At 46.3% G+C, this 13,167-nt stretch overlaps 1 protein-coding gene across 13 annotated transcripts in view; it reads right to left on the bottom strand.

Annotated features, from left to right (window-relative positions):
• Nucleotides 1-13,167, bottom strand: part of LOC125450809 (microtubule-associated serine/threonine-protein kinase 4-like) — a 457,413-nt gene that overhangs the window by 39,127 nt on the left and 405,119 nt on the right. For all 13 annotated transcript variants that reach the window (XM_059644830.1, XM_048527021.2, XM_059644829.1 and 10 more), the window contains 2 exons: nucleotides 10,296-10,397; nucleotides 2,281-2,403 (listed from right to left, as the gene is read on the bottom strand). In XM_059644830.1, coding sequence (XP_059500813.1) covers nucleotides 2,281-2,403; nucleotides 10,296-10,397 — 225 coding nt within the window. The remainder of the gene's footprint in view (nucleotides 1-2,280; nucleotides 2,404-10,295; nucleotides 10,398-13,167) is intronic.

Genomic DNA, 13,167 nt, shown 5'->3' on the forward strand with positions numbered 1-13,167 from the left:
TCCACTGCAGTGTTGTCATCAGTAAACCTGTGGATGGCATTTGTTTGGAATTTGGCAACACAGTTGTGGGCGTATGTGGAGGCGATGGCCTCGTGGTATTATCACTAGACTGTTAATCCAGAGACCAGATAATATTCTGGGGACCTGGGCTCGAATCCCACCACGGCGGATGGTGGAATTTGAATACAAATAGCTGGAATTAAGAGTCTAATGATAACCATGAATCCATTGCCGATTGTCGGAAAAACCCATCTGGTTCACTGCTATTCCCGAGGGAATGAAACTGCTATCTTTACCTGGTCTGGCCTACATGTGACACCAGACCCACAGCAATGTAGTTGGCTCTTAACTGCCCCCGGGCAATTAGGAATGGGCAATAAATGCTGCTTAGCCAGCGACGTCCTCATCCCATGAATGAATTTTTAAAAAAAGTACAGTAAGGGCTAAGGAACCATCCTTAGTGTACTCCAGTGCTCCACTGGAGTCTCAATGTGGGAGAATGTGGAGTTGTTCGCTTTGGCAGGTGGAACAATGATTATCCAGAACAATTTTAGAATTCTGAGCTGCAGAAGGGTTGATGTGTTCAAATATATGAGTTACAAAGTGGCTTGTGTCTAGGTACAGTGAGTTGTCAGGAAGATTACTGGGACCTTCACCTTTATTAAGAGAGCAATTGAACACAAAAGTGAGGATGTTACACTCCAGTTATACAAAAATGGCAAGGCCTGATCACGAAAACTGCTTGGGTATTGTTTTGAAGGAAGGATGTGAAAACATTGGAGATGGCTCAGGAGTAAGTTTTCCAGATGGATACTGATACATGAGCAGCTTCACCTTAGGAGAAATGATTGGACATGCTGGGGCTAGAGGAACACAGCAGGCCAGGCAGCATCGGCAGATTTTCTGAAGGCTCCTGACCCGAAACAGCAACATTCGGGTGTTTCTCCAGCTCCACATTGTGTTATCTCTGACTCTAGGGCATTGGCAATTCTTACTGTCTCTCTTGGACAGGTTGGGCTTGATTTCACCGCAGTTTAGAAAGGCTGGCAAATTGATTGGAGCATGTAAGATCCTGACGGATGTCACTCTAAGATGCATCGCTCTGCCTGACTCAAAGTTGAAGATCCACATATGACAAATCGGCGTCAGCACGCCAATCACAACACTGACTTCCAAAGGTCTGTGTAGCTGATAAGAAAATTCAAGAGAACCCTGATCCTGAATGGCCTTGACCATGTGGACGTGGAGAGGATGTTTATTCATGTGGGTGGGTCCAGAACGACTGGACAATGTTTTAAAATTACGTGCTGCACCTTTAGGACCGAGGGTTGTGCAATGTCAAAACCGTCTGCCTCAGAAGGCAGTGGAGATGGGGATTAATTAAATACTTTTAAGGCAGAGATAGTGAGGTTCTTGTCAGGCGCAGGATCAAAAGGTTACTGGGGACAGTAGGGAACCTGGAACTTGGAACACAAACATATTTTACTGAATGGTGAGCAGGCTTGAAAGGCTGAAGGGCTGAAATGACCTACTTCTGTTCCAAACTGATATATTTGTAAACCAGTTGGTGCTATTGTGACAAGACAGATTGCTTTCAGGATTGTGGCTTGATTCTTACTTTAGCTGTTGGACTGAAAGCCATTGTAGTGTTCCTGCCAGGTGCAGCTGGTTGGTGGGGGTGAGAAGAGAACCACAGCTACAGAGAACTGGCAGCTCGCTTCTCTTTTGTAAAAAAAAAACCTTGCAATGAAAATTTAGGCCTTGCCCATTTACATCCACTTTCTTGTTTTAAAGGCCCTCGCAAAGCTCCTCCCATCCACTATGATATATCAAATTGTCAGGGACCATGCATTCTGTCCCAGCTTTTAGTTCAATGGTGCATGAAGACAAATTCAGACAATTGAATTCTCTCGGCTTCTTGCTGCTGAGGTTAATGGGTGACCTGGAGGGTATCTCAGCTCGCACCTGTTTGATTCCTTCTCACGGCTCAAAGTTGAACTAAAAACGTGCTTCATTTCTCTCACTGGATTTTGAAAGGCGCTTTCCAGAACACATTGCATCACTGAATACAGATTGTGGAAATGTTTCACATGAAATAACCCAGATGTGTAACACTTTGTAGAGGGACAGTCAGAGTTTCAATCATTGCAGAGTTTGATAATAACCCAGCAATCTCTCCAAGTATGAAAATTAGGCAAGGCATTTAATATATGGCAGTTTATCCAGGAGGCTCACAGCAATCTTATCACAAAAGGAGGCTTCAGCATTTCAAACACTTACTGTCAAAATAGCTGGTGTCATCCTCCGACTCCAACTGAGGGATAAATTCCGCTTTCTGTCTCAATAAACCATTCCAGTCCAAGCCACGGAAAAAATTGTGCTGTTTTACCTCATAGGCACCACCTGGTGGAGCAAGAGAGCAAAGGAAAAGGCAACTGTCAAAACCAGGGAAAAGTCTTGCGTTTAAAAGCATTTCAAATAAAAGTAGGCAACTGAGTAAAAACTAAAAATGCAATCACAACGACTGATGTGTCTTTGAAATTGACCAAATTCAGCTGACATACAATTTGATCCCATTAATACTGCCACCAAGCTGTAATACAGTCTGTATTTGTACAGTGATAATAAAATGTGAAGCTGGATGAACACAGCAGGCCAAGCAGCATCTCAGGAGCACAAAAGCTGACGTTTCGGGCCTAGACCCTTCATCAGAGAGGGGGATGGGGAGAGGGAACTGGAATAAATAGGGAGAGAGGGGGAGGCGGACCGAAGGTGGAGAGAAAAGAAGATAGGTGGAGAGGAGAGTATAGGTGGGGAGGTAGGGAGGGGATAGGTCAGTCCAGGGAAGACGGACAGGTCAGGGAGGTGGGATGAGGTTAGTAGGTAGATGGGGGTGCGGCTTGGGGTGGGAGGAAGGGATGGGTGAGAGGAAGAACCGGTTAGGGAGGCAGAGACAGGTTGGACTGGTTTTGGGATGCAGTGGGTGGGGGGGGTGGAAGATCTGGGCTGGTTGTGTGGTGCAGTGGGGGGAGGGGATGAACTGGGCTGGTTTAGGGATGCGGTGGGGGAAGGGGAGATTTTGAAACTGGTGACGTCCACATTGATACCATTAGGCCGCAGGGTTCCCAGGCGGAATATGAGTTGCTGTTCCTGCAATCTTCGGGTGGCATCATTGTGGCAGTGCAGGAGGCCCATGATGGACATGTCATCAAGAGAATGGGAGGGGGAGTGGAAATGGTTTGCGACTGGGAGGTGCAGTTGTTTGTTGCGAACTGAGCGGAGGTGTTCTGCAAAGCGGTCCCCAAGCCTCCGCTTGGTTTCCCCAATGTAGAGGAAGCCGCACCGGGTACAGTGGATGCAGTATACCACATTGGCAGATGTGCAGGTGAACCTCTGCTTAATATGGAAAGTCATCTTGGGGCCTGGGATAGGGGTGAGGGAGGAGGTGTGGGGGAAAGTGTAGCATTTCCTGCGGTTGCAGTGGAAGGTGCCGGGTGTGGTGGGGAACCCCAATGGTATCAATGTGGACTTCACCAGTTTCAAAATCTCCCCTTCCCCTACTGCATCCCTGAACCAGCCCAGTTCGTCCCCTCCCCCCACTGCACCACACAACCAGCCCAGCTCTTCCCCCCCACCCACTGCATCCCAAAACCAGTCCAACCTGTCTCTGCCTCCCTAACCGGTTCTTCCTCTCACCCATCCCTTCCTCCCACCCCAAGCCGCACACCCATCTACCTACTAACCTCATCCCACCTCCCTGACCTGTCCGTCTTCCCTGGACTGACCTATCCCCTCCCTACCTCCCCACCTATACTCTCCTCTCCACCTATCTTCTTTACTCTCCATCTTCGGTCCGCCTCCCCCTCTCTCCCTATTTATTCCAGAACCCTCTCCCCATCCCCCTCTCTGATGAAGGGTCTAGGCCCGAAACGTCAGCTTTTGTGCTCCTGAGATGCTGCTTGGCCTGCTGTGTTCATCCAGCCTCACATTTTATTATCTTGGAATTCTCCAGCATCTGCAGTTCCCATTATCGCTGTATTTGTACAGCGTATGTCTGATGTAGAAAAACGTTCCATCTCAAGATGTTTTATAAAGTCATAATCCTATCAAAGTGGAGAAGTGAAATGAGGCAACCAGGAAAGATTTGCCACAAGCTCAATCAAATGAGTAGGTTTGAAGGATAATCTTAAAAGATAAATTTAAGTGTAGAGGTAAAGTGCTGCCTGAGGGAATGCTAACCTGAGAAGCCAGACAGCTGTAGGTCCAGTTGTCAATGCTGTGGTGAGGGATGGGCATGCGTCCAAAAGGCCAGAGTCAGAGTAGGACTGCAAGGACCTAAGGAGATAGGGACTAGCAAAGCCAACAAGGGTTTAAGTGGGAGGATTTTAAGAGGGTGCATTTTAAATCTGAGGTGAGGGGAAAGGGGGGCCATTGGATTAGAGCAATGGCAAAGGGGCACATGGAGTGGAAATATGACATGGGCAAAATAAATTGGATAAGCTGATGTTTGCAAAACATGAGGATACAGAGGTCGAGCAGTTAAGAAAGCAGTGGAATAATAAAATCTGATAGAGATAATGTATACATGAGAGTTTCAGCAACAGGTTGGCTGTGCTGGTGGGGGGACAGATGAACTAACTGAGGTGGAAGAAAAGCCATTGATCAAGATGCTCTGGCTATGATTGAATGGGCAAGGGTGGCACCAAGTGAGGGCACTCTTAGTGAGCTAAACAATGAATGAATATTAGAAGGCAATGGTATAATTGAATATATTAATGCAGAGAGGCAGAGCAGGGAGAGAAGGTTAGTGTACCACAGTCACAGAGGATGTCATTTGTGGTGTTGATTTGTACCATTAATGTTGTCTCCTTGATACTGCATTTCTCATTCTGCCCACGCACAGTGTGGGATTGAAGACAACTAGAACTTCAACTGAGAGGCAGAAAGTGGAGCAAGACGAGGTGCTCAAAAGTGGCGGTGCTAGAAATTCTAGGGGAGCGAGGGCCAGACTTGTCACTGTGGGCAGGGCAGGGAACAGGCACGACAGTAATGTTTTTCCATTCATGAGCCATTTTCCAATAGAAGTCGGGACATCATTGCAACTGGACACGGTAAGATTGGTGGTGAGAAACAAACTGGTTGTGTATGACTGAATAAACATTGAATGACCTGATGGAAGTACCAGAGCAGTGATAGTCACGGTTTAGCAGAAAGGCGCGACCGTAAGTGGGGTTATGCATGGTTTCGGAAATTTACTGTATCTGTATGCTTTTCTTTTTACAATTAGGGTATTAATCATATCTTATTCTGATATAAAATCTCCTTGTGTAGACATCCACGTTTCTTTTTAACAAGACTGCAAGGCCACAGAACAGAGTGTGTAGCTTTGAACAGGCCAATATGGAAAAAGCACAGAAGCTTTAGGAAAAGACCAATCACTACATCCCTGGCCCCCTGAGTCTAAAGTCAAAGGCTGGCTGTTTTTGCTTCAGCTCCTCCTGTGGTGTTTTAGCAGTGGGTCAGGTTCCTCTAACTCTACCTTGGATACCTCCAGTGCGTAACGTACGATAGCCCACGTCTGATGCCCGGAGCCTCTCAGAAATTCATTCTCTTCTTCAGGTGGCAAAGGCATCAAGGTGGTGACATCTGCCTTGTCCATCTCATCTTCAATGCTCGCTGGAGAGGGAGAACCCATTGGCTCCAGAACAGTCGGAAAGGCTGTCAAGGGCATGGTTGTGGCATTGCAGCTTTCACACGGCCCATGTGCTTGTTCGGGACCGTTGCATCTACCCGAACTTTACACATCACTGGATCGGACCTCACGTCACCACATGCCTTTTACCCCATGCAGGGCTATTCCCATGGCTCCTACAGCAAACTTTATCCCCTGTAGTAAACTGTCCCTCTCATTTAGCAGACTTGTGTCTGACATTGGCGTTCCTCTCCTCCCCAGGGCTGGGAAGATTAGATTTAACTTGATGCAAAGTCTTGTCCCCATTAGCAACTCTGCTGGAGCTATCCCTGTAGTTGCATGAGGAATGGTTCTAAAATCAAGTAGGAACTGGGGCAGTTTGGTATCTAGTAAAGCCTCAGGCTGTTTCTTTAAGCCTGCTTCCAAAGTTTGGACTGGTCTTTCTGTCAGACCATTGGATGATGGATGGGATAGAGCTGTCCTTACATGTCGAATACCACTCAACTTTAGGAAATACACAAATTCCCTACTGGTAAACAATGGCCCGTCATCAATCCACGTATTGCAAAAGATACACACAGTTTTTCCATTGTTGTCCCTGTGTTTTGCAAATGAACTCTTATGCACGTCCACTTTGACTGGGCATCCACAATGACCAGGAGCATTGAGCCAAACAAAGAACCTGCAAGGTCAAGATGTAGGATAATAAAGTGTGAAGCTGGATGAACACAGCAGGCCCAGCAGCATCTCAGGAGCACAAAAGCTGACGTTTCGGGCCTAGACCCTTCATCAGAGAGGGGGATGGGGAGAGGGAACTGGAATAAATAGGGAGAGAGGGGGAGTCGGACCGAAGATGGAGAGAAAAGAAAATAGGTGGAGAGAGTATAGGTGGGGAGGTAGGGAGGGGATAGGTCAGTCCAGGGAAGACGGACAGGTCAAGGAGGTGGGATGAGGTTAGTAGGTAGGAAATGTAGTGCAGCTTGGGGTGGGAGGAAGGGATGGGTGAGAGGAAGAACAGGTTAGGGAGGCAGAGATAGGCTGGGCTGGTTGTGTGATGCAGTGGGGGAGGGGAGATTTTGAAGCTGGTGAAGTCCACATTGATGCCATTAGGCTGCAGGGTTCCCAAGTGGAATATGAGTTGCTGTTCCTGCAACCTTCGGGTGGCATCCTTGTGGTACTGCAGGAGGCCCATGATGGACATGTCATCTAAAGAATGGGAGGGGGAGTTAAAATGGTTCACGACTGGGAGGTGTAGTTGCTTATTGCGAACTGAGCGGAGGTGTTCTGCAAAGCGGTCCCCAAGCCTCCGCTTGGTTTCCCCAATGTAGAGGAAGCCACACCGGGTACAATAGATACAGTATACCACATTGGCAGATGTGCAGGTGAACCTCTGCTTAATATGGAAAGTCAGTTTGGGGCCTGGGATGGGGGTGAGAGAGGTGGTGTCGGGGCAAGTGTAGCACTTCCTGCGGTTGCAGGGGAAGGTGCCGGGTGTGGTGGGGTTGGAGGGCAGTGTGGAGCAAACAAGGGAGTCACGGAGAGAGTGGTCTCTCCGGAAGGCAGACAAAGGTGGGGATGGAAAAATGTCTTGGGTGGTGGGGTCGGATTGTGGATGGCAGAAGTTTCGGAGGATGATGCGCTGCATCCAGGAGGTTGGTGGGGTGGTGTGTGAGAATGAGGGGGATCTTCTTTGGGCGGTTATTGCGGGGGCAGGGTGTGAGGGCTGTGTTGCGGGAAATGCAGGAGACGCAGTCAAGGGCGTTCTCGACCACTGTGGGGGGAAAGTTGCGGTCCTTGAAGAACTTGGACATCTGGGATATGCGAGAGTGGAATGCCTCATTGTGGGAGCAGTTACGGCGGAGGTGGAGGAATTGGGAATAGGGGATGGGATTTTTGCAGGAGGGTGGGTGCGAGGAGGTGTATTCTAGGTAGCTGTGGGAGTCGGTGGGCTTGAAATGGACATCAGTTACAAGCTGGTTGCCTGAGATGGAGACTGAGAGATCCAGGAAGGTGAGGGATGTGCTGGAGATGGCCCAGGTGAACAGAAGGTTGGGGTGGAAGGTGTTGGTGAAGTGGATGAACTGTTCGAGCTCCTCTGGGGAGCAAGAGGCGGCGCCGATACAGTCATCAATGTAATGGAGGAAGAGGTGGGGTTTGGGGCCTGTGTAGGTGCGGAAGAGGGACTGTTCCATGTAACCTACAAAGAGGCAGGCATAGCTGGGGCCCATGCGGGTGCCCATGGCCACCCCCTTAGTCTGTAGGAAGTGGGAGGAATCGAAAGAGAAGTTGTTGAGGGTGAGGACGAGTTCGGCTAGGCAGATGAGGGTGTCGGTGGAGGGGGACTGGTCGGGCCTGCGGGACAGGAAGAAGCGGAGGGCCTTGAGGCCATCTGCATGCGGAATGCAGGTGTACAGGGACTGGACGTCCATGGTGAAAATGAGGTGTTGGGGGCTAGGGCCAGGGCCAGGTCGACATGTAACTGAGCCCATGGCTTACCCCGCCATTCCCACAGATGTGGGGGAACCTTCAAGTGGTAATTTTTGTTCTTGTTGGCTTTCTGGGCACTTATCGCCACTGAAATAACTGCACAGAGGCAAGCATCCCATCACCCCATTCTTTACACGTGGACAGTCCATGGCACTGATCGAGCTTTCTCAGCTTGCAGAGTGAACAGGATGTCCCTGATTGGGACTGTTCATCTGGTCCAATCAGGGAACTCATTCTATGAGGTCCACCGTTTGACCTTGTTACACTGTGCAAACAGTTATAGATGTCTTCCTAATCAACTTGTTCAGAGATACTATTACACACCTCTGGAGCTGACAGGACTTGAACCCCCTCATCCAGTGGTAGGGACACTAGCACTGCACCACAAGAACTATTCCCAGTAGATATGTTCTAATCAACCTGGTCAGATATGTTCTGACACATCCCCTGGAACAGGCGAGACTTAAACCATGGTCACCTGACTGAGAGGTAGCGACACTACTGTTGTACCACAAGAGCATGTGAACCATTACACCTTTCATCCAAATGGTCTCAATTGATTTATGACCATCACCGGTGCCCAGGTCCAATTGGCCTCAGTCACACCTTCCAGGCCCGACCAGACAATCACAAATATGCCTCCAGCAGCATGAAGACTTGGATAACATTTCTTAATCCAGTTGTGAAAATGATCTAAATTCTGACATGCACTGCTTATTTGCACTTACAGTACACTCAGCTGAATGGAAAATCTGTCTACCAACAAGCTGTATTACTCAGTACCAAACTTATTAGCATATTAACTATGGCCAGGGACTTTATTTCACATGTTATTTAATAAATCACTTACTTCAAGCTTTAATCAAAATAGTACAGCTTATGTTACCTGCCAAAAAATTCAATTTATGGGCTAACAAAACAAATGGATGCATTTACTGCATCAGGATTAACATTCCAGGTTATATGGTTACAAGCTCTTATGAACTGAGCAGCACTGTCTGAAAGTATGAACAAAATGACATTAGGTAACAACTCTAAACGACCAACCTACCAGAGAGTACTTGAAACATTTTCAGTGTCACAACAGCACAGCAAAAAGAGCTATCTCAGCACAGACACAGGCATCTGGCCCCATATATATAGCCTGTTCTACTATTCAGTGAGATCATGAACTAACTGTGACCTGCCTCTAAATATCAGCCACGTGTATCCCTTAAGGCCTTTGCTTAATAACATAGTTAAGTATCAAAAGCTTCAAATTAACAACAGATCCAGCATTAACTGCCATTATTGGAAGCAAGTTCGAAAGGTATTACCACTAAGTTTCAGAGACACAGGTAATGTGCTGGGGACTGGGGTTCAAATCCCGCCATGTTAATGGTATTTTTTATTCAATTAATAACAAAGAATCTGGAAATAAGAGTGTAGTGATAATTGTGAATCCACCGTCGATTTGGAAAAATCCATCTGGATCACTAATGTCATTTAGAGATGGAAACTTCCATCCTTACTTGGTCTGGCCCACATGTGACTCCACAGAAATGTGATTGACTCTTAAATGCCCTCTGGGATGAGCAACAAATGCTAGCCTAGCCAGCAATGCCCTCATCCCATGACTGAATGAAAAAGAAATCATGTCTATAAATGCTTCCTAACATTTCTCCAGGACAGTCTGGCCTAATTTTTAGACCCCAGGTTTAGAACCTTTACCCAGTTAAGGTGGTTGCAAATGTACATTTATTGTTCAATGATAATATCAGCTCTGAATAGATTGACATTTTCTTTCTATAGTCATCTAGAACTGGAGTTTAAATGACAGCAAAACCTCTGAAAAGTGGTTAACTTTAATTCTGCACAAGTGGAACAAGCATCCCAGTCTGACCAGCTGAGAAACATTTCATAGTTTAGCCAACAGCAATTGTCAGAATGTGGGAACGAAGAAATTGTTATGCTGAAAAGCTAATATTTAGTTTACATGACAAAGGATAGCAACCCATTAGCCAGAACAGAATATCAATGGAAGGACTATTACATTTTAAAAAAATTTCAGATTCAGCAATTTTCAGAGTAATGTGCTAATTGCAGGGTATTAATAATGCCAACAGCTTTACAGTACCTGTTCCCAGTCTCTCCAATGGGTTCTGCCTGAGCAGCATAGTGATGAGGTCTTGAGCATCAGATGCAGGAGCTTCATCCCCTTCTGGCCAGTTTATCTCATCTAGGAAATAAACGAAAAGAAATATAAAAAGCACTAAATTGGAATTAAAGCACGATCTTCACAAAACTAGGAGATATATCTAAATTTCACCATAAACTCATAGATTAAGCCAATCAACCTTAACAACTCAGCCCACACAGGGGACTCATTGGATTGGTTTCTTAGTTGCTGGTCTGTTTAGATATTGCGGCCCTGAAGGTTTAAAATGGCTGATGTCAGCATTATTGTCTCATTGGGAGATCATTCCAAATCAAAGCACAAAAATCTGTTGGTTGCAACATCTTGAGGCAGTGTACAAACTTAAATATGGCTCCCTCAGTACACAAATGTGCCAACCATACGTACAAAACTCTTAGGAGAACTCTGCAATACGGGCAAAACATCAGACTCATCATGAGCCCTTTGAGAGCTTTCTCTTAAATTTCATGCTGTGAGAGAGAGACTGTTAAGAGAAAAGGTGGTGTGACTACTGAGTATAGGAGTTAGTAGGTCATGTTGCGGCCATAAAGGACATTAGTTAGGCCACTTTTGGAATACTGCATGCAGTTCTGGCCTTCCTGCTATAGGGAGGATGTTGTGAGACTTGAAAGGGCTCAGAAAAGGTTTAAAAGGACATTGGGGGAATTGAGCAGTAGGCACAGGTTAATTAGGCTGGGGCTATATTCCCTGGAGTGTCAGTCACCTTACAGAGGTTTAAGAAATCAAGAGGGGTGTGGATAGGGTCAATAGACAAGGTCTTTTCCCTCTGAGTGGGAGAGTCCAAAACTAGATGGCATAGGTTGAAGGCGAGAGGGGTAAGATTTAAAAGGGATCTATGGGGCAACTCCTTCACACAGAGGGTGGTGTGCATATGGAATGAGCTGTTAGAGGAAGTGGTCGAGACTGGTACAATTACAACATTCAGAGTTGTCTGGATGGTACATGAATAGCAAGGACCGAGAGGGATATGAGCCAAATGCTGGCAAATGGGACTAGATTAATTTAGGGTATCTGGTCGGCATGGACAAGTTAGACCAAAGGGTCTATTTCCGTGCTGTACATCTCTATGACTGAAAGAAAAGATTTGTAATGTTAGCACGACTGTACATGGTTGAAACAGGGGAACAGAGTTTATCTTGCACTTCTAATTCGTATTCTTCATAACTACAGTACAATGCAAAAAACTTATACAACTTATTAAGTTACTTTTGATTCTCTCATTGGATGTGGGGGCTGGTTGCCAGGTCAGCATTTATTACCTATTTGTAACTGCTTTCCCACAACAGCCTGAGATACATTTCATCTGAGCCGAAGGACCCGCTAAAATCTCCTCCCTCTCAATGCTAATCTGTTCAGGTGCATCTTAGACCCCCTCTCTGACTTCGCTGCCTCCATAAGGTTTTTCTATTGCGAATGCAGATGCAAAGTACTCATTTAAAACCTCAGCTGTCTCTTTCATCTCCACACACAGATTGCTACTTTGCTCCCTAATGGGCTCCACTCTCTCCCTGGTTATTCTTCCAAATCTAAAATACTTTCTCTTTGGATGTTCCTTAATGTTACCCGCCAGTGTTTATGCATGTTCCCTCCTCACTGTCCTCACTTATTTTTTAAGCAAGCCCATCGCTTGCCATTTCAACAAACCACCTTATTCTTGTGCTAATATTTCCGTCTTGGGCCTGTTAAAACATTCCAATGAAGCACAAAGTGAGCCTGAGGAACAAAATTTCATTTTCCTCTTAGGCACTTGACAATCTTGAGGATTCAGTGCTGAATTCACTACTTCAGAACTTGACAACATGTCGTCTGCTCTCCTTCTCTCTTCCAATCTTTCTCTCCTGTGTCCACTCATTCCCCCCACCAACCCCCAAAACAACACACAACATTTCTGAAGAAGGGTCCAGAGCCAAGACGTCAGCTTTCCTGATCCTCTGATGCTGCTTGGCCTGCTGTGTTCATCCAGCTCTACACCTTGTTAACACAGCTTTTGTTATTTCTTACAGGTAGTAAGAACTGCCAATGCTGGAGTCAGAGATAACACCACGTGGAGCTGGAGAAGCACAGTAGGAGCATGAATGTTGAGATTTTGGGTTGGGACCCTTCTTGAAGGCCTTTGATGCTGCCTGGCCTGCTGTACGCCTCCAGCTCCACACTGTGGTCTTTTAGTTGTTTCTTGTTTACTTTGCTGTCCTGCAGACGGGACCTATTCCCTCCCTTTACACTTCAATTCAGGCCCAGTTTACATCTCTTTTCTGTTCCACTACCATTTACAACCAACTTGTCTTTTGCACTGGGTCTCTGTTAAGACTGGTTCCCTCAACATTACTCTGACTCTTACAGAAGTATATTTAAAAAGCATTTTTCAACCCCTTTCAGTTCTGAAGGAAGATCACACACCAGACTTAAAACATTAACTTTTTCTCTCTCCACAGATGCTGCTAGGCCTGCAGAGTTTTCCCAGTGTTCCATGCTTGTTTTTATTTATATGGCTAGTGCACTTCAGTTTCTGGCCAATAGTAATCCTAGAATGTTGAGTGGTTTCAGCAATGGCAAAGCTGAACATCAAAGAGCAATGACTAAATCTTCTCTCTTGTTGGAAACGGTATGATGTGAATGCTACTTGCCATTTGTCAGCTCAAAAACCAAAGTTGCTGGAAAAGCCCAGCAGGTCTGGCAGCATGTGTGAAGGAAAAAAACAGAGTTAACGTTTCAGGTCCGGTGACCCTTGCTCAGAACATCAGACCGGAAATGTTAACTGTTTTTTCCTTCACAGATGCAGCCAGACCTGCTG

The sequence above is a fragment of the Stegostoma tigrinum genome, chromosome 3 (assembly GCF_030684315.1).
Source record: "Stegostoma tigrinum isolate sSteTig4 chromosome 3, sSteTig4.hap1, whole genome shotgun sequence".
Taxonomy (NCBI): domain Eukaryota; kingdom Metazoa; phylum Chordata; class Chondrichthyes; order Orectolobiformes; family Stegostomatidae; genus Stegostoma; species Stegostoma tigrinum.